Genomic DNA, 25,578 nt, shown 5'->3' on the forward strand with positions numbered 1-25,578 from the left:
CCATGATCGAATGGCGGAGCAGACTCCAAGGACCTAACGTCCTAATTCTGCTCCTGTGTCTTATGGTCTAACATTTATAGTGGCTAACAACATATTTAAAAGAGAACTGGCAGAGGCTAAGTAGTCTGAAGCGTTGTTGAATGATTAGGAAAGTGCCCTGGGGAAGGATGAAGTATGGGACGGAAGGGGTCCTGCTCACTTTTATTCACTAATGCTCTCACATTCACAACAGAAACTTAGAGAACTTGCTACTAAACAGTCCAGAGCATGCATGCTTTCCACCCAATAGACATTAATGCCCATTGGTCCTTGCCTGCATGACTTCTGTGCAAGGTGCATCATTGCAACAAAATATTCACCAAAATATTTTTGAAAAAGACCCATTTGGCACCAGCAATATTTTCATAATAATTTATTGATGTATTTCTAGTCAGATATAAACCCACGTCTTTGAGTGCTTGTTTATTGTACACAGAAGAACCATTTTCCCTTTCAGAATTGGTAAAGGTTGTTACAGACATGGAGAGAGTAGGAAATCAGATTTGCCTTATCTTGAAAGAAAATGTTTGGTCAACAAAAAAAATAGCCATACCAAGCTTCTCTATAGAAAAAAATGCATTGCTAACAATAACCTTGTCATGGATACAAAATGTAAAATCTGTATAGAAACAATACAATATAACTTTAATACAACACTCAGTTGGAGACCCAATAAAAGTCCCTTTAAAACATACACCAAAAAAAATCTTGTAATTGGTCTAGCCAAAGTTTGAAAAATTGTGTCCCAGTATATTAAATCTGGGTTGAAAAACATTTATTTGACAAAACTGGAATATATACTTACTCTTGCCTTTACTTAAAAATCCACAGGGATGAAACGCGTCAGCAATTCTGGCTCTATACAGGTCAAGTATTTGTGCGCGTCGGTGTGTTTTATTAGCCTGTTGCATTGGGATTATGTTGATGTATGTAGTTTTCATTCTTGTCCCTTCATTGAGACCTGTTTCTGATGATGTCTGTTTGCGGAGAATGAACGGACCCGTGGTTGCTATAGTCCATGAGGGGTACTCAGTTCACGGTGGGCACCTGATTTCTTTGTAAGCTGTACTCTTTGGCCTTGAGGCGAAGGTTTGCAATACTGTTGGCCATATTCATTCCTTGAGTCGGGCTAGTGGTAGCACAGGTGGAGGAATAGCTGGCCATTGCACTGTGGGACAAACACACAATGTTGGCTAGTGAGCAACAAAACCATGCCTTGAAATAATACCTAATTACACATTTTCTTTGTTACCATGGTAATTTCCAATGTGTTTGTAGATCAGTAGTCTTTGCATATTTACAGAGATAAATTACAAGTGGCATAAAATATGATCAGGATCTATTTCAAAGAAAACATCTATTGTGGAAAATGGAGATCTTATTACATTCATATTCTCTTACTGACAGTACAAATGCTATCACCTTGCAAAATGAATTGCTCTTTTGCAGTTCAATGCGTTTTGATGCTGCTCATAAAATACTGGTCTGAATCATTTCACATGAATAAACAGTCCCCAATTTGGCTATGTGATGCAATGTCTGCATAAAGCTGCAACAACAAATGAACCAAGGAATTGTTGAAATGTGAAATCTAGAATGCACTCTGCTGCAGGTTTGAGCCCTTTACATCTGCTATGGAGCAGAGGAGTGAAAAAGCAGGGGGGAACAGGGAGTACAACAGCAACCCACTTTAATGTAATGGTTTCAGATGTTCAACTAGACCACAATCAGATGCAAATATGGAACAAGAGAAAGAAGTTTACCTGCAATTTATGGAAAGAAGAGGCACATGAGAGAGATGGTGGAGTTCTTAGCAAAAAGATGTGGTGGCCCACCAAACAAAAACATACATGATCGAGAATTCATTTTCCATGCATTTTTCAAATTTCAGTTTGGTTAAACAATCGGAATCCTGGGGACAAGATAACTGCTCACTGATGCAGACAATGCAGAAATGCACGCAGGAGCTGGTGGGTTTGTTTACTCAACATCTAATTTTATGGGTATCTAAAAATATTGGAATCTTAAATATCCTGAACCCCATGGCATTTCAAAATGGAAAATAGCAAGAGGGGGTGTTATCTGGGAGTCTGATGCCACTAAGCAATAACCAAATTGCCACATGCTATGCCTCTGCCTGAATTTTCAAGTTTTCAACTATTTATTCATTAATTTCACATGGAAATTCACTCAAATCCTAGCCATTCAATCTACCTATCCAGTATTTCATTGTTCAGTGTGCAATATGATTGTTACATTCCCCCCCCCCCTCAACTTAACCAAGCTTAAATAAAGCAGAATCCTGCATTCATGTATTATATCGTATTTGCACTTTGCAGGCTCACTATCATCAGATTGTGAGTAAAAGTGTTTAACTTAATAAAGAACTGATTACCCTGTTACTCACATTAATTCAACATGGATCACTTAGATCTTTTGTTAACTAAGGGGGTAAAGACAAGCTGAGAGAGAAGGCAAGAACATGGAAAATGGAATATAACATGGAAAAATATGAAATTATTCACTGTGGTGCACAAAACAGAAAAGCAGAGTAATGTTTAAATCGTGTAAGACTATTGATATTCAAAGGGACCTAGGTATCCTTGTACACAAACCACTGAAAACCAACATGCAATTGCAGCAAGCAATTAGGAAGGTAAATGGTATGCTAGCTTTTATTGGGAGAACAAAGAGATCTTATTACAATTATATAGGACTTTGGTGACACTTCACCGAGTGTATTGTGTACAATTTTGGTCTCCTTACCTAAAAAAAGATAAATTTTCCATAGAGAATTGCAGTGAAGATTTGCTAGAGTGGTTCCTGTGATGGCCTGCTTGCTATCTGAAGAGACTTTGAGTAAAATAGATCTGTATTCTCCAGAGTTTAAAAGAATAAAAGGTGATCTCGTTGAAACTTAAAAAATTCTTACACGACTCAACAGTGTAGATGCAGGGAGGATGTTTCCCCTGGTTGAGAGTCTAAAACCAGGGGTCACAGTGTCAGAATAAAGGGTATGCCACTTAGCACTGAACTGAAGAAAAATTGAGGTCAGAGTTGACGGGAAATTTCTTCACTCAAGATGGAAGTGAATCTTTGAAATTTTTTATCCCGGAAAACTGTGATGGCTGAGTCACTGAGTTCATTCAAAACAGAAGCAGATAGTATTTTGTTTCTTGGTGGGGTGAGGGGGTCATAGGGATAGTGCAGGAAAATGGCACTGAGGTCGAAGATGAATATGATGAACATGATGAACATGATCTCGATGAATAGCAAAGCAGATTCAAAGAGCCAAGTGGCTTATTCCTACTCCTATGTCTTTAAGTACTTATGATCTTATCAGCACTGAAACTGTTCAAGTGGCCATAAGAGGACATATTTCAACACAAGCAATCAACAGAAACCATAGACTTAAAATATCAACCACAAGCATGGCTCCTAACTCATGCAAGAGTGCAACTTTTTACTGATCTATAAAGATTCTAAATGATAGATATCAGTGTTCTCCAAAACATTATCTTTGCATATATTCTTTACTTTTCACTTGAAATTCTATCCTAAATCTGATTCACTTAGTTTCCATGACTTCCAACACAATTCATAAACAATATAGAAAAATTATTGACTGACAGGCTGTCACAATGGCTAACAATGATTATATTTGCTTAGGAATTTAATAATTCATATTATTAAGTAGTTAACATAATCATGAGTACACATAATTTCATCATAGGCATAAAAATTATTATGGAAGGCATTAATATTGCATAGATGCTATGATACTTTCTCTGTGTCTTTTAATTTTAGAATAACTTTTTAATGTTCTCAATGGTAACTTCTCTTTCAGTTGAATAAACATCTGCTTTATTTTCTTAAGGAACAAAGATAGATAACAAACATTCAAAAAGAGTAGAATAATACAGATGTATTATGTGTATAGTCTATGTGTGTGTGTGTGTGTGTGTGTGTGTGTGTGTGTGTGTGTGTGTGTGTGTGTATTTCTGAGACAGACAAAGACAGGAGAACACCAGGGTATACAGTATACAGTACATGAGTTGATCCCTGTTGTTACATGCTTCCTGACTCACCTGAACTACAGTTCTGTAAAATAACAGGTGTACATTGCTTGAGTGTTACTGATTAGTGCTCTTTACATCAAGGTTTTATGGGTACAGTGTATATTAATGTGATTGATACATACCTATTGTGTACAGAGGAATTGTGGATGGGATTTATGGAGTCCAATAGGATGTACGGCCAAAGAGACTAGCTGAAGGGTAAGGTTGATCCTCAAGTGTATAAAGTCTGTTCAGAAAGGTTTTGCACAGAAAATGTGGAAATTACCCTTGATGTACTGGTATAATGTTCTATTGACATCAGATAATTGACAAGGCAATCACTCCAAATTAATAACTTCAGTCTCAAGTGAATAAATACATTTCAGATTGCGTAGCACAGCACGAGAGTTAGAATCACATACGCGTGTTGCTATGTCTGTGTTTGTCTATGTGTGGGTGCATCAATGTTCTGATTATCAGCACCAGTAATTCTAAACATGAACAAGATTTAATTGAAACCATAGAGTCTAAACACCAATAGGGAACTTTCATTCTGTTTATGGATGCTGGGATAATTCTACCACAGAGAATCATGGACACTTACAACAAAGAAGGAAGATATTTGTCCCATCTTGCTCTGCCAGCTATTTGAAATAGCAGTCATGCTTGGTCTCACATCTTGCTTTTTGTTGTAAGCCCACAGTTCCTCAACCTCAAGAACTCGCTCAACCCTCTTAAAACCATTAACTGAATCAGCTTCCACTGCCTTTTTAGGCTGAGCATTACAGATATCAAAAACTTAATGAAAAAAAGAAGTCTCCTTATCATTTTTTTCTGCAAAGGGGTTTAAACCTATGGCCTTTGGAGACTGACTCACCCAGCAGAGAGAATAGTTTATCTTGAAAAAGCCTGCATCATCTTAAAAGCCTCAGTAAAGTCAAATCCTAACCTTCTCTGATACAAAACAAATTTTGTAGGTTTTTCAGTTTTTTCTCATAACTGAAGTTCCTCATCCTTGGTAACATCTCAGTAAACCTCCCTTATACCCTTTCTACATCCTTTATATTTTTGCTGAAGTGTGTGCCCCAGAATTGTCCACAATGCTCCAGATCTAACCAATGATTTATAAAGCTTTGATCTCGTAGATTTTATATTCTATGTCTTTATATTAAAAACCAAGCCATCCATATACTTTTGAAATTATATTAACCTGTGTTACCACCTTTAAGAATTTGTGCATTTGGTCTCTTTTCACCCAAATTGGGCCATTTACAGCTTATTGTCTTCCCATATTATTCCTCTCAAAAATTACCTTTGCCACACTTTGCCACATTAAGCTTCTTCTACCAAGCTTCTGCCCATTTCACAACCTTTACATCATCCAGAAGTGAACAACCATCTTCATAAGTTTTGCATCTTCAAACATTGCTTCCGACTCCCAAGTCCAATTTCCTTGTAAGATTAAGAAGAGTCATAGACCTAAAACTGAACCTTGGAAACTGCAAACCTGCTCCTAGTATGAAAAGTATTCATCTTCCTTCACCAGGTCCTGCTTCCTGTCTCTAATTCAAATTTAATCTCCATAATACCATGTTCCTCTTAATTGCATTGCTTCGGCCTTCATTGTTAGTCCCTGTTGAACCTAGTTACAATCCTGTGGAGAGGGAGATGGCCGGTACAAAGTGAAGCGGGGGGGGGCAAAGTTGGAAGGTGATGAGTAGAGCCAGGCAAAGGGGGGGGTGGGGGGTGATAGGTAGATGGAGCTAGGTGGGGAAGGAGAGGAGAGTCGGGGGCTGGAAGGTGATTGGTGGAACCAGATAAGGGAGGGATGATGGACAGGTGGGAGGGGGAGACCCAGTAGATGAAGTGTGTGGGTGATGGGCAGATAGGGGAATAAAACTGGGTATGGCAGGGGTGGGGGGGGGCTCGGGCAGGGGTTTGGAGAGAACTCTGTGTGTGTGTCTGTGTCTGTGTGTTTCATAGTGGTTAGCGTAACGCTATTACAGTGCCAGCAACTTGGGTTCAATTCCGGCCACTGTCTGTAAGGAGTTTTTACGTTCTCCCTGTGACTGCGTGGGTTTCCTCCAGGTGCTCCGATTTCCTCCCACATTCCAAAGACATACAGGTTAGGAAGTTGTGGGCATGCTATGTTGGCGCCGGAAGCGTGGCGACACTTGTGGGCTGCCCCCAGAACATTCTACACAAAGATGTATTTTACTATGTGTTTCGATGTACATGTGACTAATAAAGTTATCTTATCTTATCTATACAACAGCATTATCTACCACAGCACACTGATAAGTCTTTCCCAATACCATAAGGAATTTAGTCAAATAAGTCAGATATAATGTGGTATTAATTCAAGCATTTCCAAATAAGAAATTTATTTTGCACTGATAATGGTTTCCAATAATTTCCCTGCTGCCAATGTTAAAGTAATTGACTTGTAGATTTCTGGGTTATCACTCTCCCCTTTGTTGAATAGTGGTAAAGCATTAACAATTCTCCAAACCTCTTGCAATCTTCCTGTAGTCAACGATACTGAAAAATTGTGACTTCTGCTAATTATGTCACTGTTTCCTGCATAAATCTAGAATAGATTCTCTTCAGACCAGTTGACTTTCCTCTCAAATTCCACTCAACACAATGTATTCTGATATTTTTTATTGCAAAATTTTATATATTCTTCTATGAAAAGTTCAAATGTGAGGCATTTATGTTTTAAGATATTCCTTTCTGTGTATATTTTTAATATTGCTGTGCTTGAAGACAAAATTCAAGGACCATAGTAGGTAAGATTATTATTTGGAAGTGGATACTTTAGCGGGGACATTTCTTGCTTATTATTGCCAACAGACATAATTGATTCATAAATACAGAGAGTAAAATATCAAGGAAACATTTGTATTTGACATGCTTATAAATGTGTAAACTACTACAGGTATGTTGACTCCTGCACGCAAATATATCTCGGTTCATTGTCACAGGGGAGAAGCCATTATGAGTTGTACATGCAAATGTCCCAAAATTACTTTTGTTTAAAATCAGTGTAAAATTACATCTAGTGTTTTAGGGGAAGAAGGAAACAAAACATTATTCTGATGAACATGAACATACAAATAAGGTTTAGGAGTAGGCCACCCGGCTCCTCAAGCCTGCTCTGGCATTCTGTAAAATCATTGCTGATCTGATTGTAAGCTCAACTCCATACTTCCTCCTTCCTCCGGTAGTTTTTCACCCCCTTGCTTATTAAGAATCTATCTACTTCTGTCTTAAAATATTCAAAGACTCTGCTTCTACTGCTCTTCGACAGAAAGTTCCAAAGACTCAAGATTTCTAAGAGAAAAGGTTTAGCCTCACCTCTGTTTGAAATGGGTGAGCCCTTAATTTAAACAGTGACGCCTAGTTCTATATTCTCCCACAAGAGGAAATATCCTCTCCAAATTGCAAAACCCTTCAGGAACGTGTATATTTAATCAAGTCACCTCTCCTACAGATTCAAGCCTGACCTATCCTCACAAGGCAACCTACCTATTCCAAGTGTCAGTCTAATAAACCTTCCTGAACTGCTTCCAATATACATACATCATTCCTAATATAAGTAAACAGTATTTGAGATGTAGTCTCATGTTCAACATATCCACTGGTTTCCCCTTTATCCACAGCAGTTCACTTCTTAAAAGAAGTCCAATAAATTGGTCAAACACAATTTCCCTTTCATAAAACCATGTTGAATTTGCCTGATTACCTTAAATTTTTCTATGTGCCCTGCTATTATAACTTCAATAATTTTTTTTAACATTTTCCACTGGCAGATATTTTAATGAAATTTTAAAGAAATGTAAGTAAAAATTCTTGCTGCATTATACACTATATTTTATATTATGTTAAACATATTTATGGCACATTAAAACTTGGAACATTTCCAAGTTTGCATGTCCTGAAGCATTTTATGCCTAATCCACACAATTGGCTGGAAACTTTAATTGTCATGACCTGAAATATATAAGATGTGAGTTCCAAGTAATTTTGGACATAATTAAATCCCACAGCAAATTTCCCCAAAATAGCGGGGACCCCAATGCCTTTATTTTTCTCTGGTTAGAAAACAAGAGGAAAAAAAGCCTGCACGTGATAATTAGTAATAACAGTATGTACAGGCAGGAAGAAAAGGATCTTCTGTCATCAAAATCAGAAGTGCTGAGAAATATAAATAGCAAGGTTAAGACAGCCCCCATGGCAATAGTATGGCAGTAGTAACAAGTATTATTTTTCAAATGACTCTATGTGACAGACAGTCTGGGTATGGATCGAACACATTGTAAGAAGTGTGCTGAGAATAAGTTGGAGGTAGCTTTTGATGTACAGTGTATGTTTAAACTACATCCCACACTAACTGATCATTTATGCAGAAACATTTAAATTTTCAAGTCCCTGCTGCCTCTTAGTGGATAAACACTATTGTGGATAAATGCCTGTTGTAACATCAAACAATAAAAATCAGGTTGTTACAGGCTGTCCCCAGTCTGCACATAATTAACTGATCTGGGACACATGTTGCAAAGTTTCAAATAACTTAACCTAGTTTGCCCAAAAAAAATCAGTGTTTCAAATTCTAATCACTTCAGCAACACAAGTACAAGTTGTTATCTTTGCGGTTGGTATTTGGTGATTCCTATTACACACTGTAAATGTTTGAGGAAAGGATCTGACTGGGCTGTGACACTGCCAATTTTGACATCACCATTCACAACCCAGGTTCACACAAGAAAACGGCCACATGGGTTGAATACTAAAGGGTTAGTGGCACTGTCTGAGGAAAGGAAGAGAGAAGATTAAAAGGAAAACAGGGAAAGCAAACAGGGACTAAAATGCAAATTGAAAATAAAATGAATTAATTCAAACAAAATGCCTTACTGGACCTCATGGAATGGCACTCAATAAATTTTAATCACACCAGTAAGGAGGGGCTGAATGGAGGCCAATATTTTTATTTACAAGGAGAGAAAAGAAATGTCAGACTATTCAATAATGCACATTGAAGCAGCTGGCTGGCGAGACCCTGCCTCAGACCTTAACACTCCAGTGCCTTGATGAACAAAGATCTGTGGTTCATGAGTCCATGTAATGAAAGAATAGATTAAGTTATACAGTGAGTATGTAGGATGCAAAAATGCATAGTCCTAAAACATTTGCTTTTCTGTTAAACTTTGCAGGCTACAAGGACTGCAAGCACATAAAGTCCACATTTCCCCTCTCTACCCTATTGAATTAGCCATGAGGATGATCAATTTCTCTTAGTTTCATGAAATCTGTCTGATTTACTCTTCAGTTTCTAGCAACTGCAGCAAAAACTGATGGAATTTTGTGCACATAAAAACAAATCTGGATTAAGCTACTATCAGTGTGAAATTTCTTCTCCATCCCAATTTGTACATACTGACCCTACTGGTAAAATTGTCATCAGTAGGTATTTCATCTGAAGTGTGAAAATGAGATGAACTTCATTTGTAGAAATGAATAATGAGCTGATCGAGTAAGTAATTTATAAATGTAAAATAACTGTGGATAGGATGTTTATATAAATTATTGTCCTAGACATTGATTGTAAGCCAATACCTGAAAATTAGGTCTTTAACCATGCCATCTTTCCCTTCCATATTTATAGGTGTTAACTAACTGATTCAAAGGACTTATTATTAGGACTTTGTGCCAATCACATAAATGCACAAAGAAGATGATCCATGGCTCATATTCCAGGTCAACAAATTTGAAATGAGTAGGTAAATCCAGAAATAGTGGTTAGGTAATATCAAGCTTGAAAGCATAGTGAATGTATGAAGAAAGGACCAAGGGAGGGAATGATTTCCATATGTTAAGATCTTAGTATATGTGGGTTAGGAATATGTACAGATGGCATCGCCTTTAATAGTTACGATACATAATGTAAGGATTATATGCTGAATCATAATCTACTAATTGTTTCAAAACATCATATATTATTACTGATTATGCGCAATAACATATCGGTCCACAGGATAGAAGATTGTCAAGATTAGGAATGTGGAATTTCAACCTAACCTGGATACCTAGATTAAGGAAAAATGGACTGAAATATGGAGAGTTTTTATATGAAGGCAACTAAATGATTATCTGAGGTTCATTTTGTCATATTACACTTTTTAAAGTGCCTCAGAATATACTTCTATATTAAAGGTGTTACATTAATGCAAGTTGTTCTCATATTGTATGGAGTAACTTTTCATGGGATTAATCTTGTGCTCTGGACACATACCCTAAAATTTGTAAAGCTCATGGGGACATATCCTTAAAATGATTTGACTCTTTCTGTATCACAGTCTGACTGAGTGCTGCATTGTATTCTGAAAACCTTATAAGGGCTTCAATATAAACTTCAGCCACACTACTAGAGTGGGACCCACTACTGCACAAAGGGAGGAAGACTTAATTTGTAGGCCAAGCTTCTCCGCCATGCTCCAGCTATTTTCAATGCTGCAGTGCCAGATGTGTGGGAAAGGGATATGTGGATTTTAGCAAGGTCACATAGGAGATTGACCACAAAAAAGGTACAAGAGGAGGTGACAAGTTGGATTCAAAATGCCTCAGTTAGAAAGCAGAGTCTATTGCCAACTATTGCTAGTGACTGAAAGGCTATTTAAATTTTTTTTTAAATTTTACTTACAGCGTGGTAACAGGCCCTTCCGGCCCAATGAGTCCGCGCCGCCCATTTTTTTTAAACCCAAATTAACCTACCCGTACGTCTTTGGAATGTGGGAGGAAACCGGAGCACCCGGAGGAAACCCACGCAGACACGGGAGAACGTACAAACTCCTTACAGACAGCGATGGGAATTGAACCCCAATCGCTGGCGCTGTAATAGCGTTGTGCTAACCACTACGCTACCGTGCCGCCATTTACTTTGAGGCTTGCAGGGCTCATTGGTAGACCCACTGCTTTTTGTGAAATACATCAGTGGAATAGACTTAAAAATAGATTAAAACATTTGTAGAAGATACCAACTAGGCTTATGGTTGATATTGAAGAACATAGCTGCATGCTGCAGGACAATATTGGCAGACTAGTGAAGTGGGCAGAAAAATGGCAAATGGAATTCAATCCATGTAATGTGAGGTAAGGCACTTACAGAGGAAATACACAATAAATGGTATGATACTGAGAAGTGTAGAGAATCAGAGGGACCAGGAAAAACTTGTCCACAGATACCTGAAGATTGGAGGGCAGGTATTTCAGAAGTTATACCAGAAAATGTTTTTCTTGGTGGAGCCAAGAATGCAAAGGGAGTTGCAATAAACATTAACTGGACAACTAAAGTCCTCTGTCCACTTTTGGTGATGAGATTACAGCAAAGACGCAATGGCATTAGCAAAGGTTCCAATAAGAGTGGCCAGGATGTTGAAAGGGATGGGTGCAATTATTATAAGGAAAAATTAGTTTTATTTTATCCCTTTAGAATCAAGCAAGAGCATTAACAAGGTGTCTAGGTTAACCACTTGAAAACTGAATTATATGGTAAAACACATGAGTAATGTGGAAAATAGTTATAAGAGGAACTCCAGGTCATGAATAAAAATAAAGTGTCACCAAGTGGGTTTTTTTCTTTGACAATCCCATTAACAGTATTGTTCTCTTAACACTTAGCAGGTGGGTTTGGAATCATTAATTTTCATAGAAGCAGCTAAAATATTAAATCCAATCAGTTTAATTAAGATTAACTGGATTCTCAGATTATTTTTATTGTAATATTTTTAAATGGGCTCATTTTCTAATCTATTCATTTGTTAGACAGCCAGCATTTGTCTACAACAGATATAGACTACAATGAAAAAATTATTGAGCTAATGGCTGTAGTAATGTTAGTAACATTCATCTCAGTTAGTGATGATTTCTGTTGTTACTTACTTTTTGGAAAGTGGAGCAAATATTCAAAAGTATGAAGGGCAAAGTTCTACTCTGCGATAGTTCAACCACTTTGCACACAATATTCAAGCAACCCAATTTGTACAAATTTACAATATGTACAATAGGTCAATAAAAGTATCAGCTTCCAATATGGTTGCAAGTTAAACTAATCATCCCACACACTATTTCAACCTAGTTGCATATCCACCAAGCTGTCTGTTTTTATCTACAGTGTTTGACTATTAAATCAAAATCTTCTTCATTGTATTTTCTGCATAGCATTTTGCACTAAAAATATGGTAAATATCCACTTCAAAATACAATGCTGAATTACAACAATGATAAATAATGTATAATTATTTACATGCTGCTTATCTAATTTGTTCTTTGTTAGCAAAGGCAATCTAGGACATACATTTGAATAGTTTCTCTATGTAATATCGTGATGTCCACTCATGTTAAATAGTTTCGAGAAAAGGGCGTGGCTGTATCCGGCCCTCAATACTGATGAAATCACTAATCTATTGTTTCATTATATCTCGTAAACAAAATAATTGTTCCCATGCCACCTCTTAGTTACAGCTTTAAAATATAAAACAAAGCAAAGGCAAGGGATGTGAGAGATTGCATTTCATTGTATAATATTTGCCATTAACTGACATTTCCCCATTAAGAGCGTTACTTATCTTCATTTAGTTTTAAAATCATGAAACTGACAGCAAAGTAAAAATCATAACAATGTAAGTTAAATCAAAAAAATGCATTCACACTAGCATGATACTAAAAATATTGGGAAAATGTATCCGCTGAATATGATCTAGCTGTGAATTTCAACATTATACAATATTTCTGTTGCTTTCTATTTACAACCACCAAGCTGAAATCCATAACTATGATTGCTATGAGGAACACAGAATGGAATGATCTCTTTCCTGAATCCACTAATTAACAAAGAGCAAACTATTTTAACAAGTCACAGCTGGTTCCTGACAAGCATGAGATGAACCATCAAAAAGTTAATCACCTAATTACAGATTCCAATTAAAACAGAAAAATCTCTCAAAATCTGGGTGTATAATTAATAGCCAGTAATTATTGTTTTAAACTCAGTCTCTCCAATGAGGGAAATGCATTGCAAAACTTTCTCAATCTAGTTATAATTATGATATTCAATCCAGAGTGTGTATGGTGTAGTCATCGGAATTTATGGAAAAATGCAATGAAGCTATTTACTGTTCTGGTGGTCGTAGTACTGGTACTGAAAGAAAAGAAAATTACTGTTGTTCTCATGTAGTGCAATAGTGAATGATCTTCTTTGATTTTAAACAATTAAACGCGAAACTTACTGTAAAGTTTCATTCTTAAATAATGAACATTGGTATTAGAATTACCTGTATTTCACTGGAGCCAAATGCTCCAGGTGGGGTTGAAATTGAATGTGAATTCTGAATAGTTATTCTCCAAAGAATATTTATTATCCTCAGCAAAACACTTTAAATATTCAGCTTATCTCTTTTTTAATTTATCTTAATAAATATGTGGTATGTACAGAGCATACTATATCAATTTCAGGAATTGTGAAAATGATATACTGGAGATGAGTTAATGCCACTGAGTTGAATTTGAGTTTCCATTCATAAACTGATCATTTATATGAAATATTTTAGAGGTTTTTATACCATCCTCAATCTATTGAATAATATTTGATGATCCAGATACTGCACATTAATTAACATTTTTGCCTTGTCTATAGTTCCAAATGGGAACTGAGTCCATGTATAACTCAATTCCTTGTTACCACAGCAAACAGTCCAAAATCTGCCACCAGAATGCTTTATTTTCCTGCCATTATAAATTGCCATGGAGACATTGATGCCTTGCCTGCCAAGAAATATGCCTACAGACATGTTTATTACTTTGGGTCATGATTATCTGAAGCAAAGAATACTGGCTATATCCAGACAATTTTCAGAGAAAAACTGCAAGTAGCACAAATGCACTTTTCTTTGGCCATTTTAGGGCCAGTATCAAGGACAACAGAGGTTCAAAGTGGGTATGGGGAACTGGAGTTATGCTGGAGCTAATTGGGTAGGGGTAGCCCTTCTCTGGATCTACACTGGATTTAACTCAAATTTTCTGTCAAATATCCCCTAGAAATTGAAAATGTTCGGAACCACTTCTCAGTCTGGATCTACAGGACACAACAAAATCTCTACCGGATTATTGCCACTATATTGAGAATGAGCACATACTGCAACGACAACCACCAGTCCCTGGCCTGTAGGTAATTGTCTAATTTCGTGATGCCATTGAATTGTTTCTTCCTTGTGATGTTGCCGCTTGTCTGTTATAAAGAAATCATTTCTAATTTCTACAGCTTCCATTTTATGGAAACGTTCCAAAAAGCTTGGCAGCCAAAGTACTTTTGAAATACAGTCACCTCTATAACTTTGATACTGCTACCGGCAGATATCCATTATTCTATATACATATTCTTCCATATACTGCAGTTAAGTAGGTTGCATATTACCTTCATACTGTGGATTAACCAAAGGACTAAACCAGAACAAGTGTTCTTGGGTTCTGGACGTCAAATTTTAGTTGTGCTTAGAGTGAAACTGTTAGTCACAGTTGAATTACTCACAGTGGGAAGTTAATACTAGGCTGCGTGATCTGGATACAGCTTCGAATTTAATGAGTTTATAGGCGATATTATGCTGAGCGCCATGTTGGGGAAGTTAACTCTGAATCTTGGAGGCTGAGTTCAGGACTGACTGGCTATTACTATATAGTGGCAATTTCCAGCAATGTGGTTATTATATATATATATTACCAATAAGAGATTACCCATATGGAGATGTCGTTCCCCAGGACAAGTAGTCCTGGGCTCTGGGTGCAGGGCGCGGCGCCATGGGCTGCTCCACTGCCTCTCCGCTGAATGATTTCAGGATGGATGCATTTTTACTGGCCAGTAAGGCTCTCTCGTTTCGGCGGAATTTCGCTCTTCTGTTTTGAAACCAAACCTGAGAGGAGAGAATAAAACAATAAACCCCGTGCACTTAAACATCATTATCCATTCCAGCTTTGCCCAAAACCCGTTGGCTCACTTTCTTGCCAGGCCAAAGATACATTGCTCATTACATTCTGTAACGGGACATATCCCGAGTAAAAGGTTTCTGCCAGCCATTGATGGATCGTCATCTGATAGGGAGAAAATGGCCTTGATGATGCAATCTCCTGGGGGGAGGGGGGCATTTTGGGGGACAACATTAAAGCTATATCTTTTAATTTTATTTTGATTTGGGACGGTGGCGGTGGAACGGGGCGTTGCGCGAAGAAAAAGCCAGGCGCATTGCTGTACCATCTTCAAAAATTCCAAACAGGTTTTTTACTTAGGCGGGACGGGTCCACTAGTTGCACATTTTCTCAACCAGCACACGGATGTTAGGGCTTCAATAGTTTCTGAGTGTTAAGATTCCATCGGATTTGGTTTCTCAAGTTGATACATTCGAATTTAAAGCTCATATTTTAAATTCGTTCGATGGTTCAACTATTGCAGTATTTGCTAGAAGTTTATTATTCTGAGAGTTGCGATGTAAAAGTGTTTTGATGGCACACATCTAACCTTGTTCCCAGTGAAGATCCTTTCAACGAAGCCATCTCCTTCACAGGCTGGGACCTGAAAGGACTGTAATTTACAGCTCTTCATGTTCATGGGAGCTGAAAGTCACCCTTATAAATCTCGAGAACCAATGTCCTTCAGATTTAAAAGGAATATAACTTTTAGCATTTCTGCAAATCCGCAGTGTAATTTGCAATTCTAATCAAGAGAACGGGTATGTTGCTTTACTGGCGACAAGATGTATGCAGTATCGCATTTTATGAACAGTGCCGTTAATACAGTACAGCGCAGAACGGGCTGTTTTTTCTACTGTAAACAATCGAAGAACAACCCTCAATAACGACAATAACTCATTTTTAACGACACCCTCCCTGCAAACTAGAAGACAGAGGACGGTCCACATTATGTCCAATTAAAACAAAACGAAACTACACCGTCGCGCGTACGGGGGTGAATCCACATAGTACATTTTAATTTGTGATATTTTCCTTTATTCAGTTTAAAAAATCCATGTAAATAGAAATCTAGTCAGTGCCCAGTTAAATCACACTCCTGGGATTTTTTTTCAAAATATACAATATTTTGGAAATAGTTTGAAGATAAACTGCTAGGAACATTTACAGATTCAAAGAGGTCCACTTAGAAGTTGGTGAGTTGACAGTCCATTTTGAGTGACCTTGCTGACCACTAAAAAATGTCCACAACTCTAACCTCTTAACTGTTTAAACAAATGGTTGGTTTCGCCTTTCCCTGACAGGAATATAAAAAAATTTAAGGAAGCAACTTCAATTCACAGAATAACATTTAATGGCACGGCTAAAATGCAGAGGCTATCCTGCGAACTGGCTCGCACCTGGAAGGGCTTGACCGGGAACTATTGATATATCTGACCTAGACCACGGTAATGACAGTGGACAGTGGGAGGATGAGGAATTATAACTTTCCTGCTGAGTCTGAAAATCGAGAGAAATGGAGTGTAAATATATACGTATGCCCAATGCCGGGGAACATAACCTCTTCACTCATCTGCATGATGGATCACCAGTGCTCCCGGACTTCCACCCACACCTGCTGAGAAGGCATATTCTCAAAACATCGGGAAATAAATACTGGCCGCCACTGAAGGGAATGTTGTTACGAACTGGGTTACTATTGGTGAATGTCCCTTTAAGATAGAGCATTCTGTGTGTGTGTGTGTGTGTGTGTGTGTGTGTGTGTGTGTGTGTGTGTGTGTGTGTGTTGGTGTGGTTATGACAACAGAAGATAAAGGACGTAATGACGTTTTTGAAGCAGTCAGTCAGAGTCAGTCTGAAGGAGAGAGAGAGAGAGAGAGACTAGCCTGCTAGTTTCTCTCTCTATGGATGAGAAACAATAACTGTGTCTGTCACTACAATCCATGTATGGATTTTTGGAGTAATCTGGTAGAGTCCACTTTGTTGGTACCCTGCAGAGGGAAACAGGTATTTGTGTGGACGGCCACATTTCAGATGCTTTTCGGGGTGGCAGATACTTGGGAACAACACAGTGGAGTTCACTTTGTTGTTGACCTGTAGAAGGAAACAGGTATTTGTGTGGACGGCCACGATGCGAGAGCCTTTCGGGGTGAGGAAGTCACTACCAAGTAAACACTGAGGTGTCCTTTGGGTTCCATTGTGGAACCTGTGGATTTCGTAATTACTCTCTATTTTCTCTCTACATCTAGGTCTTATCTTCAGGCAACGATGGTTGTTGAAGAAGCCTTTGCTCACGTTTCACTTTATGGCTTGCTGAACTGAACTTTAAGAACCATTCCTGGACTTGGAGTTTGGGAATCTGCCACACACACACACTACGAGTTTAGTTTTTGGGGTTAAGGTTTAAGGTTTAACATTTTTACTTCTAACATTCTAACATTTTTACTTCTATTTTTCTTATTATCATAAGTAGCTATTAATAAAGTAGTTTTTAACACTGAATCATGACTCAGTGTGTTTCTTTTGTTGCTGGTTCGTAACAATGTGCATATTTTAACGTAACAAATAATGCAATGTAGGCAGTTTGAAGTGATCACTTGCTCCAGTCCAATGAAATCTCCCAAGGAACATGGCATATTAGATCTACATTGGAGAGTGGGTGGATTGGATGATAATCCACCGATACAAAGCTTTCAACTTCTGGTTTACGCATACTTATTGATTTTGAGGTCACGTGATAGCGAGATTTGGTTCTCAACTTGAAGGTACACATTGCTTCAGGTGTAAAGCTCCCCTCGTTGTTTTCTTACATTTGAATCTATGGGAGTCCAGATTTTAATATTACACGGCGGATCTCATTGGACTTGAGCAAGTGAACACACCAACCTACCCACACTATTATTTAAAGGGCATTAATGTATATTCTGCCGCCGTACTATAAATATTCAATAATTTGCGACATACTTTCTACTCGTAGGTGTGTACTCTGTTAGTGTGTTACACCTAGTCTAATCAGGAAGGAAACTTCCATTAAATTTCATTGAAAAAAGTTCTGCCTTTCAGGTTTCCTTTATAAACTGGTACAAAAACATTATCTCGTACACAGTTTAAAATACATCTTTTATAATGGCTTTGTATATTGTGGTGTGTCGCTCTGTTTCACATGTTTAATCAAAACTATTTATCCATTTCACTTCATTGTGTGGTGAATTAATACTATTGAAGCCCTAACATCCGTGTGCTGGTTGAGAAAATGTGCAACTAGTGGACACGTTCCGCCTAGGTATAACCTGTTTGGAATTTTTGAAGATAGTCCAGCAATGCGCCACTTCGACTATTTTATCAGGGAGCTTTGCCCAGGTGCAAAAATATTGAAATTTAGGAAAGGACAATTAATACTGTTAATTCATCCAAGTAAACATTGACCAGTGAAACTGGAGAAACCAAATGATATCAATGCCGCGCGCAACTGAATTCATTTGAAACACTTAAATGTTTTGTTAAAAGGGAGCTTCCTTGCTCCTGGATCCCGCCCTTTGATATAATGGGTTTAAATCTAACACTAAAGCACAAATTAGTTCGATTGTAGAATTTAACAAGCTGGAGCTCCGGCACAGAGAGATAATGTTTTGAGCAAAACAAAACTGGTCAAAATTATGTTGTGTGTTTGAAATAACAGACGGTAAACTGCCTGGAAATAATAATAATAATAATACTATCAGGAGGACAAGTGAATAAGAGTATATTCATTCCAGTTCTGTTCCTGCGGTTTAGATCCGTTGTTACCAATCTTACAGTTTGCTCTGGGCTTTGTGTTTACTTTTGAAATGAACACAGTGCCTGATAGCCAGTGGCCATTTCCAGTCACACTATTTCTGAATCCCACTTCATATATGCTGTCAGTCTTTAGAATACAAGGGCTCGCCCCAACATCAGCCGCCAATTATAGATATCGTTTGGTCTTTGATTTGTTTAATGCCGTTATACGATATATGAAACATTGCAACTTTGGAATCCGATCATTTTTGGAGTTGGAATAGATTGTTGGAATAGAGCATTGTTGGAGAATTGGAGACTAAACAAGGTACATAAATAAAATTGTCCATGTTGATAAGTTCTTGTAACTGTACGCACATTTTGGCTCTTGTACACGTAAAAGGATAAATGTTAAAAAAATTATGCGTACTGAACATGAAAGAATGCACTAATAATTCAGTGCCCAAATCCAACCTGTCTGTGGCAATATCGCTTTACTGAGAGCGAAGAATTTGGAGGGGTTGGGGATGGGGGAAAATAATTTAGTATTCAGCCACTCTTAGCATAAGGGAAAACAACATATCCTACACTGATAACAAATGTGGGCAGCAACAGTGAGTAAATAACCTGTGAAAATAGCTTTCTACCTCTCTATTCACTTTCTGTCATCCTTTATCTCAAACAAGGAAAATTGAAAATAATCTGCACTGGAAAGTCAATTGTTCTAAATATAAAACGGAATAAAAAGATGCTACCTGGACCCTGGCCTCGGTGAGGTTTACTCGTCTGGCCAGATCCTCGCGTACAAATGCGTCCGGGTAGTGCGTCCTCTCGAAAACCCTCTCTAGAGCCTGCAGTTGGCTGCTGTTGAATGTGGTCCTGTTCCTCCTCTGCTTCCGCTTCTTCTTCTGCTCTGTGTTTATTTTATCACCTACACTCCATAAAAACAATTACACGCACCGTTTAATCAGTTAGCACTTGCAGAATTAAAAGAGAGAAAAAAAACTCCACTAGGAGTACAAGGGACCTGAAGAACATGCTATTTGTGCACCACGGCAGTTGTGTTTGCCCGTCTCTCTATCTCACTACTGCGCTTATCCCGTCAACAATCTGTTCGCGAAGGTCAATCACTATCATTGTTTTAAAACAACTCTAATGGAGAAGGGAGAGAGAGACAACAAAATCCGTGTGCCACAAAAATAAAACCATTTCGATTTCCACACTTGGAATGGGTACTTGACATTGTCCGCAAAACTACTCAAACGCCCAAAGTGAGGGGCAAATATCCAGTCGAAACGCCTAGCTGATCCTAAACAACTACTTACTAAACGTAGCATGTTAACCATAGGTGTCCATGCGAGTTTAATGTCTCTGGTACTTGATATGACTTCAGTTTATCAAATGAATCTTTCCTGTTGCTTTTCGAGCCCCTTTGCGATGGTATTTGTTTATAAATCATAAATGGGTCATAAAATAAGGTCTGTGTGTTCCATATTTTTCCAGCACTATTTCTGTTCTGTATGCCTGGGGCTGCATCCTCTACTTAAATAAACCTCAGTTTCTTTTATCTGTAATTCCCCTTTCCAAAACCAGGCCCATGCTTTGATTGATGAGAGGATTTGCGATTCTGAGCATCAATATTGTCCCAAGAATTACAAGTTTCCCGAGCTGTAACTGAAACTGAAACCACGGCAGGGATCTTCTTTAGCACAGGGAAGTTGCGTGAGGGTCGAGAAATATAAATTCTTTGTCCGTTAAAGGGCTGTTCTTTCAATGGCTAAGACTGCAATGAAATGGCCATCTTCCTACCACTGAAAGGTGTTTCGTGTAGGGGTATCCAAGCATTTCCAGTTTGAGGAACAATATATTTATATGATGTATGTGAGTTACATATTGTACGAATTAACTCTATGTCACAATAGACTGCACATCATATTGCATTAAGAAATAACCACCCGTTCATGGTGAATATTTTGGAATTAATGGGAAAATTTTGAAGGCATCACAATTTTATGACAGTAGATGCGGTACATGCTGATTTAAGAATATAGCCACTTGCCTGAATCAGTTAATGTGCTTGGTTTAATTAATGTCCCTGATTCGCACATTAATTGAAGAAATGGCTATAATGCCCGAAGTGCCAGCGGGTTGTACATTCCAATTTAGGGAATTTTTAGACAATTGATTTCTGTCGCGGTGAAGGCTTTGCATTCCACCGCCTCCTCTAGTCGAGAACCTGTATTCTAGTGCTGTTATATAAGGGTACGTTAATTGGTTTGTAATCTTGCGCAAGGCATTTTGTGATTTCCTTGGTGGCCGCACAGAACAATAGTTAATGGGGGGATTGATTCACTACGAAAACGCTTCAGATCAAGGCTTCAGCAAATCATAATCTCCGAATAAATCCACTGGAGACCTCTACTGAAATAATTCTTATTGTCAAGCATTAAATAATTATTTACAGCTGTAACCGATGATTAAGACTCCGAATCAAATTAGTAAATAACAACTTTCTTGATAGAAACATATTATAATCGCCGTGTCTCTGCAATGTTTGCCTTCCATTCTACCAGGGAAAATCAAATGGTGAAAGGTTATGTAACGGCCCTTCTGTTAAGAGACTCATTCAATCATTATTGTGATTATCCTTCAACCTCAAGCGAACCATTGAGAACGCTTAATGTTCATTGTGCAGATAAAACTCCAGTTCTTTATTACTTCAAAAAGGAAGCAAACCAGGTTCTAACACCTCTAGAAATGGTATCACGTTGTTTTAATTGTATAAACGCTCTGCATTGTTACTCCGTTTACTTTCTGACGTTGCCGTCGAGTCGGTCCGTGCCTGTCTGGCGTGGATGCCGCAAGTGTTTAAATGTGTGAAGTGTGTAGACTGAATGGATCATCCCCTGGGTTTATGTGAAAACACCCGAACTCTCTCCGCACCGTGTCGGGAGTGACACTGGTTGCTCAGCTAAAACGGAATGAAATCGCGATGAGCCCCTCATGGACACATCTTCCAATTACCTTCTGCTACTTTTGTTAAAAGGCGTTGATTAATATCACATCTCTTGGAGGCCAGCGGTTAATACTGTGCCTTTAACCTTAAATTCTTTATTGGGATAGACGGGTCTCCATTTGAAAGCATGAATTAACTTGATGGCACGGACTCCCTTCCCTCTCTTTCAATATTCCTTTGGCTTAATAACTGGCATTAAGATACATTATAGATACAAAATGTTCTCAACCAGCAACATGTTTCATAATTGGATTGTTAAAATGTAGTGGAAGAACTATAAACTATAAAATGTTAGCGAACGTTTTCCGGGGCCTTCTTCAGAAAGTCAGGCTGGCTGTGTTGCTTGGGGCAGATTCTCAGACCAGGGGATCAAGGCAGATCTCCGGTCAGGGGCACATTGCCGGCGCCGATCCACATCTGCTGTGCTGTCAGAGAAATGTAAAGGGGTGGGGGCTGATGAATTTAGGCCAGGCTGGCTCAATAAGCCGTATCTAATGGTCAGTAGGGGTCTCTGGAGGGAAGGAGAGAGAGAGAGAAAGACAGAGAGAGAATGGGGGAGAGAGAGAGGGGGACATTCTGAACACCACACATCAATCAGACAGCATCAAGACTCTGATCCAGGGGCAGGCGGAAAACTTCTAACAATCTTTATCTTAACTGCACCAGGATGAAAGGAACTAAGAATTTACACGCTTTCCTCCTTATCTTTTATTAGCGAACTGGTGCCAGACCTGGAAGAGAATCGAATTAAACTTTTTTTAGGGGGCTTGTAATTTTTTCATAGATCTGAAGCAAATAAAACGGACTGTCCCAGATCAAATCATGTGCGAATTGACATTCTTTTACTCATGTGGGCCTCCGTCTATATAAGATATGTGGGTAGATATTTTAAATATTTTCCCGCGGCCGATCACGCATTCCTTTATATTCAATGCTTACAGGAAATGCAAAAGATTCAAGTGTTACTGGAGATGGAAATTATTTTACTTCAGAAAGTGATAAAATCAGAGTTATTCTGTGCACGGGGAGCGAGTGAGTTTTGGCCAGCGTGTTGCCGTGGATAATTAGAAGTAAATGTTTCCTTAACTTTACATGCTAGGCATGATTCATTGAGAACAAAGATGTCGTCTTTTATCGTTGATGCATGACCAATCAATTTATCAAACTAATCAGATTAGCTGTCATTACCAGTGTTGTTGTCTGTGGGGACACTTAAAGCACTTTTGTCAAATCCAATACGTCCACTTTGTAATGGCTACACATGTTCCCAGACAATGAACGATCAAAAGCAATATGGTTCTGCTAATGGGGGCGACGCACTGCTAAATAGCTGGACGGCGTATTTCTCTTCGTATAATTAACTCTAAATTTACAATACTCCCTTTTCTGCCAAATGAATTGTATTCAATGTTATTATCCATATAGACATGACCTTGAAATATTCTCCAGTGGGATAATATGAACCATCTGAACGTAACAGTCTACCTCTCCATGCAATGTCTCTCCAATGCTCACATTGCACTGCAACTTTACTGCGTGAAGGTACTGGTTAGTTGTCAGTTTTCAGTCGTTTCTATTTTTCTGCATACCTGTACTTGGTTTTAGTATCAAACACTAGTTAGTTAGAACACAGCGTGCAAGGGGGCGATACTCCATCTCGATGCCATTAAACATCTCCACTACATCGAGAATGTATTTGCATTAGGGACGAATTTAAAATAGAAGGCGAGAATGTAGAAAACCTTGCTATTACAGGTGAAATGCTGTATCATCAACTTTTCAGTGTTCTGTTTTCCTTCACCCGCCCCCCCCCCCAAACATTTACCTCCATCTGCCTCATAAAAGGCGCCTCGGGACTGTGCCAAGCGACATCTCCACGCTTCCGTAATAACAAACGGCTCCACGACATTTACACGTACGTGTTAATGCGATGATCACTCTTTGCGCCACAGTGATAATCCCGTTAGTAAACCCTTGTTCCCCGTTTTATTTATGTTTTGTTCACACTTACTTTCTTGTTGGGGAGTGTCACTGCCGCTGGTCACCACCGGAGACTCGAGCAGTTTCCTGCCCGCCTCACTCACACCTTCGTCGGCCTGCTGAAGGTTCATCTCCCCCACTTCTTCCAGATCCAGCAGGTGACTCACCGTGAAATTCTTTTTAGACTGTAAATTGTCCATACTTGCTGTGATAGTGTTCTCCAAGCGACTGGGTACAGAGGACGCTTGTCTGTCCATAACGTGGGGATAACTCGAGGTCATGGCTTAGGTACTACTTCTTTTAAAAAACAAAATTTATCTATACAAATTCTATAAATCTTCTGAACCTCGGCACCTTTCGCCTCCAGTTTAGGCTAATACTGTCAGAATAGGTCTCCACGCACTTGAACCCCACGCCGGAAAATCAAAACGTTAAAAAAGGAAAAAAATGAGCAAACTTTCCTTACAGTTGGTAACTTCTCCAGCGCCCATGCAACAGCAGTACATAGTCAGGAACTTGAGGAAAAGTTGTCCTTCCTTCTTGACTCACATAGGTGACATCAGTTTAGAAAGAATGATGTTTTGCAGATGTACGAGTGAGGTTTCTCAACTTACTCTGGTTTAAGAGGGAGAGACACACACAGGAGGGTAAAATAGTTTTTGGTTGGAAGACTCTAGGCGGGGGAACTCTGAAGTGTGCAATACTTCTGCTTGCAGAAAAAAAAGGCCTTTCTGGCACTTCAAAAGCCAGCAGAGTGCCGTCCAGGGATTGTTTTGCGCCGAATAAATTAAAATTGGCGACCCCAGGGAGACGAGATTCTGCTAATACGGGCCTGTAATTACGTGGCAAAGCCCCTGTGTTCTGTGCCTCTGACGTTCTACAGACCCCTCTCCATCACAGCACTCCCACCACTTTGATTAGAGCGGGCAAATGAAACCTTTGCTCTCTTGTAATCTGGCCTCGGATCCCTTTGTAATTCGTTAGAAGACGTAATTATCATCTGAAAAATATATTAAAAAGAGAGAAACTGACAGCCAGGAAAATACTTCAAAGAGTCAGCTTGTTTATCTATCCCGTCAACTCACCCAGACTTGTTTTGTATTGCGGTTAAAGAACTAATTTGCATGTTTTATACCAATCGTTGGGCACCTTCCCCTCCCCCTCCCCTTCAAAAAAGAATCCGCTTTTCCTTTGCATACGGCCATAAATAGTTCCTTGCTTCAGGCAAAAGAAAATATTACAAGGGCCATGTACTCACCTACACACGCAGCGCCAAGTCAACTTTGTGGCAAGAAGAGGCTAATCCGATGGCCCTAACTTACATTTTAAATCTACATGTAGATATAGAAACCGTGCCCCGTTGCGTTTGAACGTGTGCGAGGCTCCTGCGCCTCTCGGTAGTTGGCGGGGCGCTCCGATTGCGAGCGAGCGACGCACAGCCAGTGCTCCAGCCTGTATGTAACTGGCCCGGCGAGCATTTAGCTTTTGTTTCACTTGTGCAGCAGCGATCAGAACTACACGGATCAGAAGGGGGAGGGAAAAACCCGAAGTTTTCACGGATAGGCATTTTCTGCATTTTTTTTGAGTTGGCGATCTGTATGAATACCTCGCGGTGCTTTTAAACGCAATACTGGGGGGGGGGGCACTGTTAAAGATTCAATTTTTTCTCGCTTTTATTACAATTTTGCAAATATGTATGATAGCCGTGGAGAA

At 38.8% G+C, this 25,578-nt stretch overlaps 1 protein-coding gene across 2 annotated transcripts; it reads right to left on the reverse strand.

The window, feature by feature from the left end:
• Positions 1 to 397: 397 nt before the first annotated feature.
• Positions 398 to 25,292, reverse strand: prrx1b (paired related homeobox 1b). Of its 2 annotated transcripts, XM_052011946.1 has the most exons (6): positions 25,124 to 25,292; positions 23,897 to 24,865; positions 19,625 to 19,800; positions 14,886 to 15,061; positions 4,241 to 4,344; positions 1,073 to 1,207 (listed from the first exon to the last, which is right to left on the reverse strand). In XM_052011946.1, exons 2-5 carry the CDS (start codon positions 24,144 to 24,146, stop codon positions 4,272 to 4,274), a joined length of 675 nt encoding a protein of 224 aa, XP_051867906.1. In that variant the 5' UTR covers positions 24,147 to 24,865; positions 25,124 to 25,292; the 3' UTR covers positions 1,073 to 1,207; positions 4,241 to 4,271. The 2 variants fall into 2 exon arrangements, with proteins under 2 accessions (XP_051867905.1, XP_051867906.1); XM_052011945.1 differs by lacking the exon at positions 4,241 to 4,344 and having other exon boundaries at positions 398 to 1,207.
• Positions 25,293 to 25,578: the final 286 nt, after the last annotated feature.

The sequence above is a fragment of the Pristis pectinata genome, chromosome 3 (assembly GCF_009764475.1).
Source record: "Pristis pectinata isolate sPriPec2 chromosome 3, sPriPec2.1.pri, whole genome shotgun sequence".
NCBI classification, from domain to species: domain Eukaryota; kingdom Metazoa; phylum Chordata; class Chondrichthyes; order Rhinopristiformes; family Pristidae; genus Pristis; species Pristis pectinata.

What these genes read in the sequence shown, in the direction of transcription:
- prrx1b (XM_052011945.1), bottom strand. Translation starts at nt 24,146, where the DNA reads ATGACCTCGAGTTATCCCCACGTTATGGACAGACAAGCGTCCTCTGTA. An exon ending in TGACACTCCCCAACAAGAAA is followed by an intron (nt 19,801 to 23,896) that starts GTAAGTGTGAAC and finishes TATGGAGTGTAG; the next exon opens with GTGATAAAATAAACACAGAG. An exon ending in TCACCGAGGCCAGGGTCCAG is followed by an intron (nt 15,062 to 19,624) that starts GTAGCATCTTTT and finishes CTCTCCTCTCAG; the next exon opens with GTTTGGTTTCAAAACAGAAG.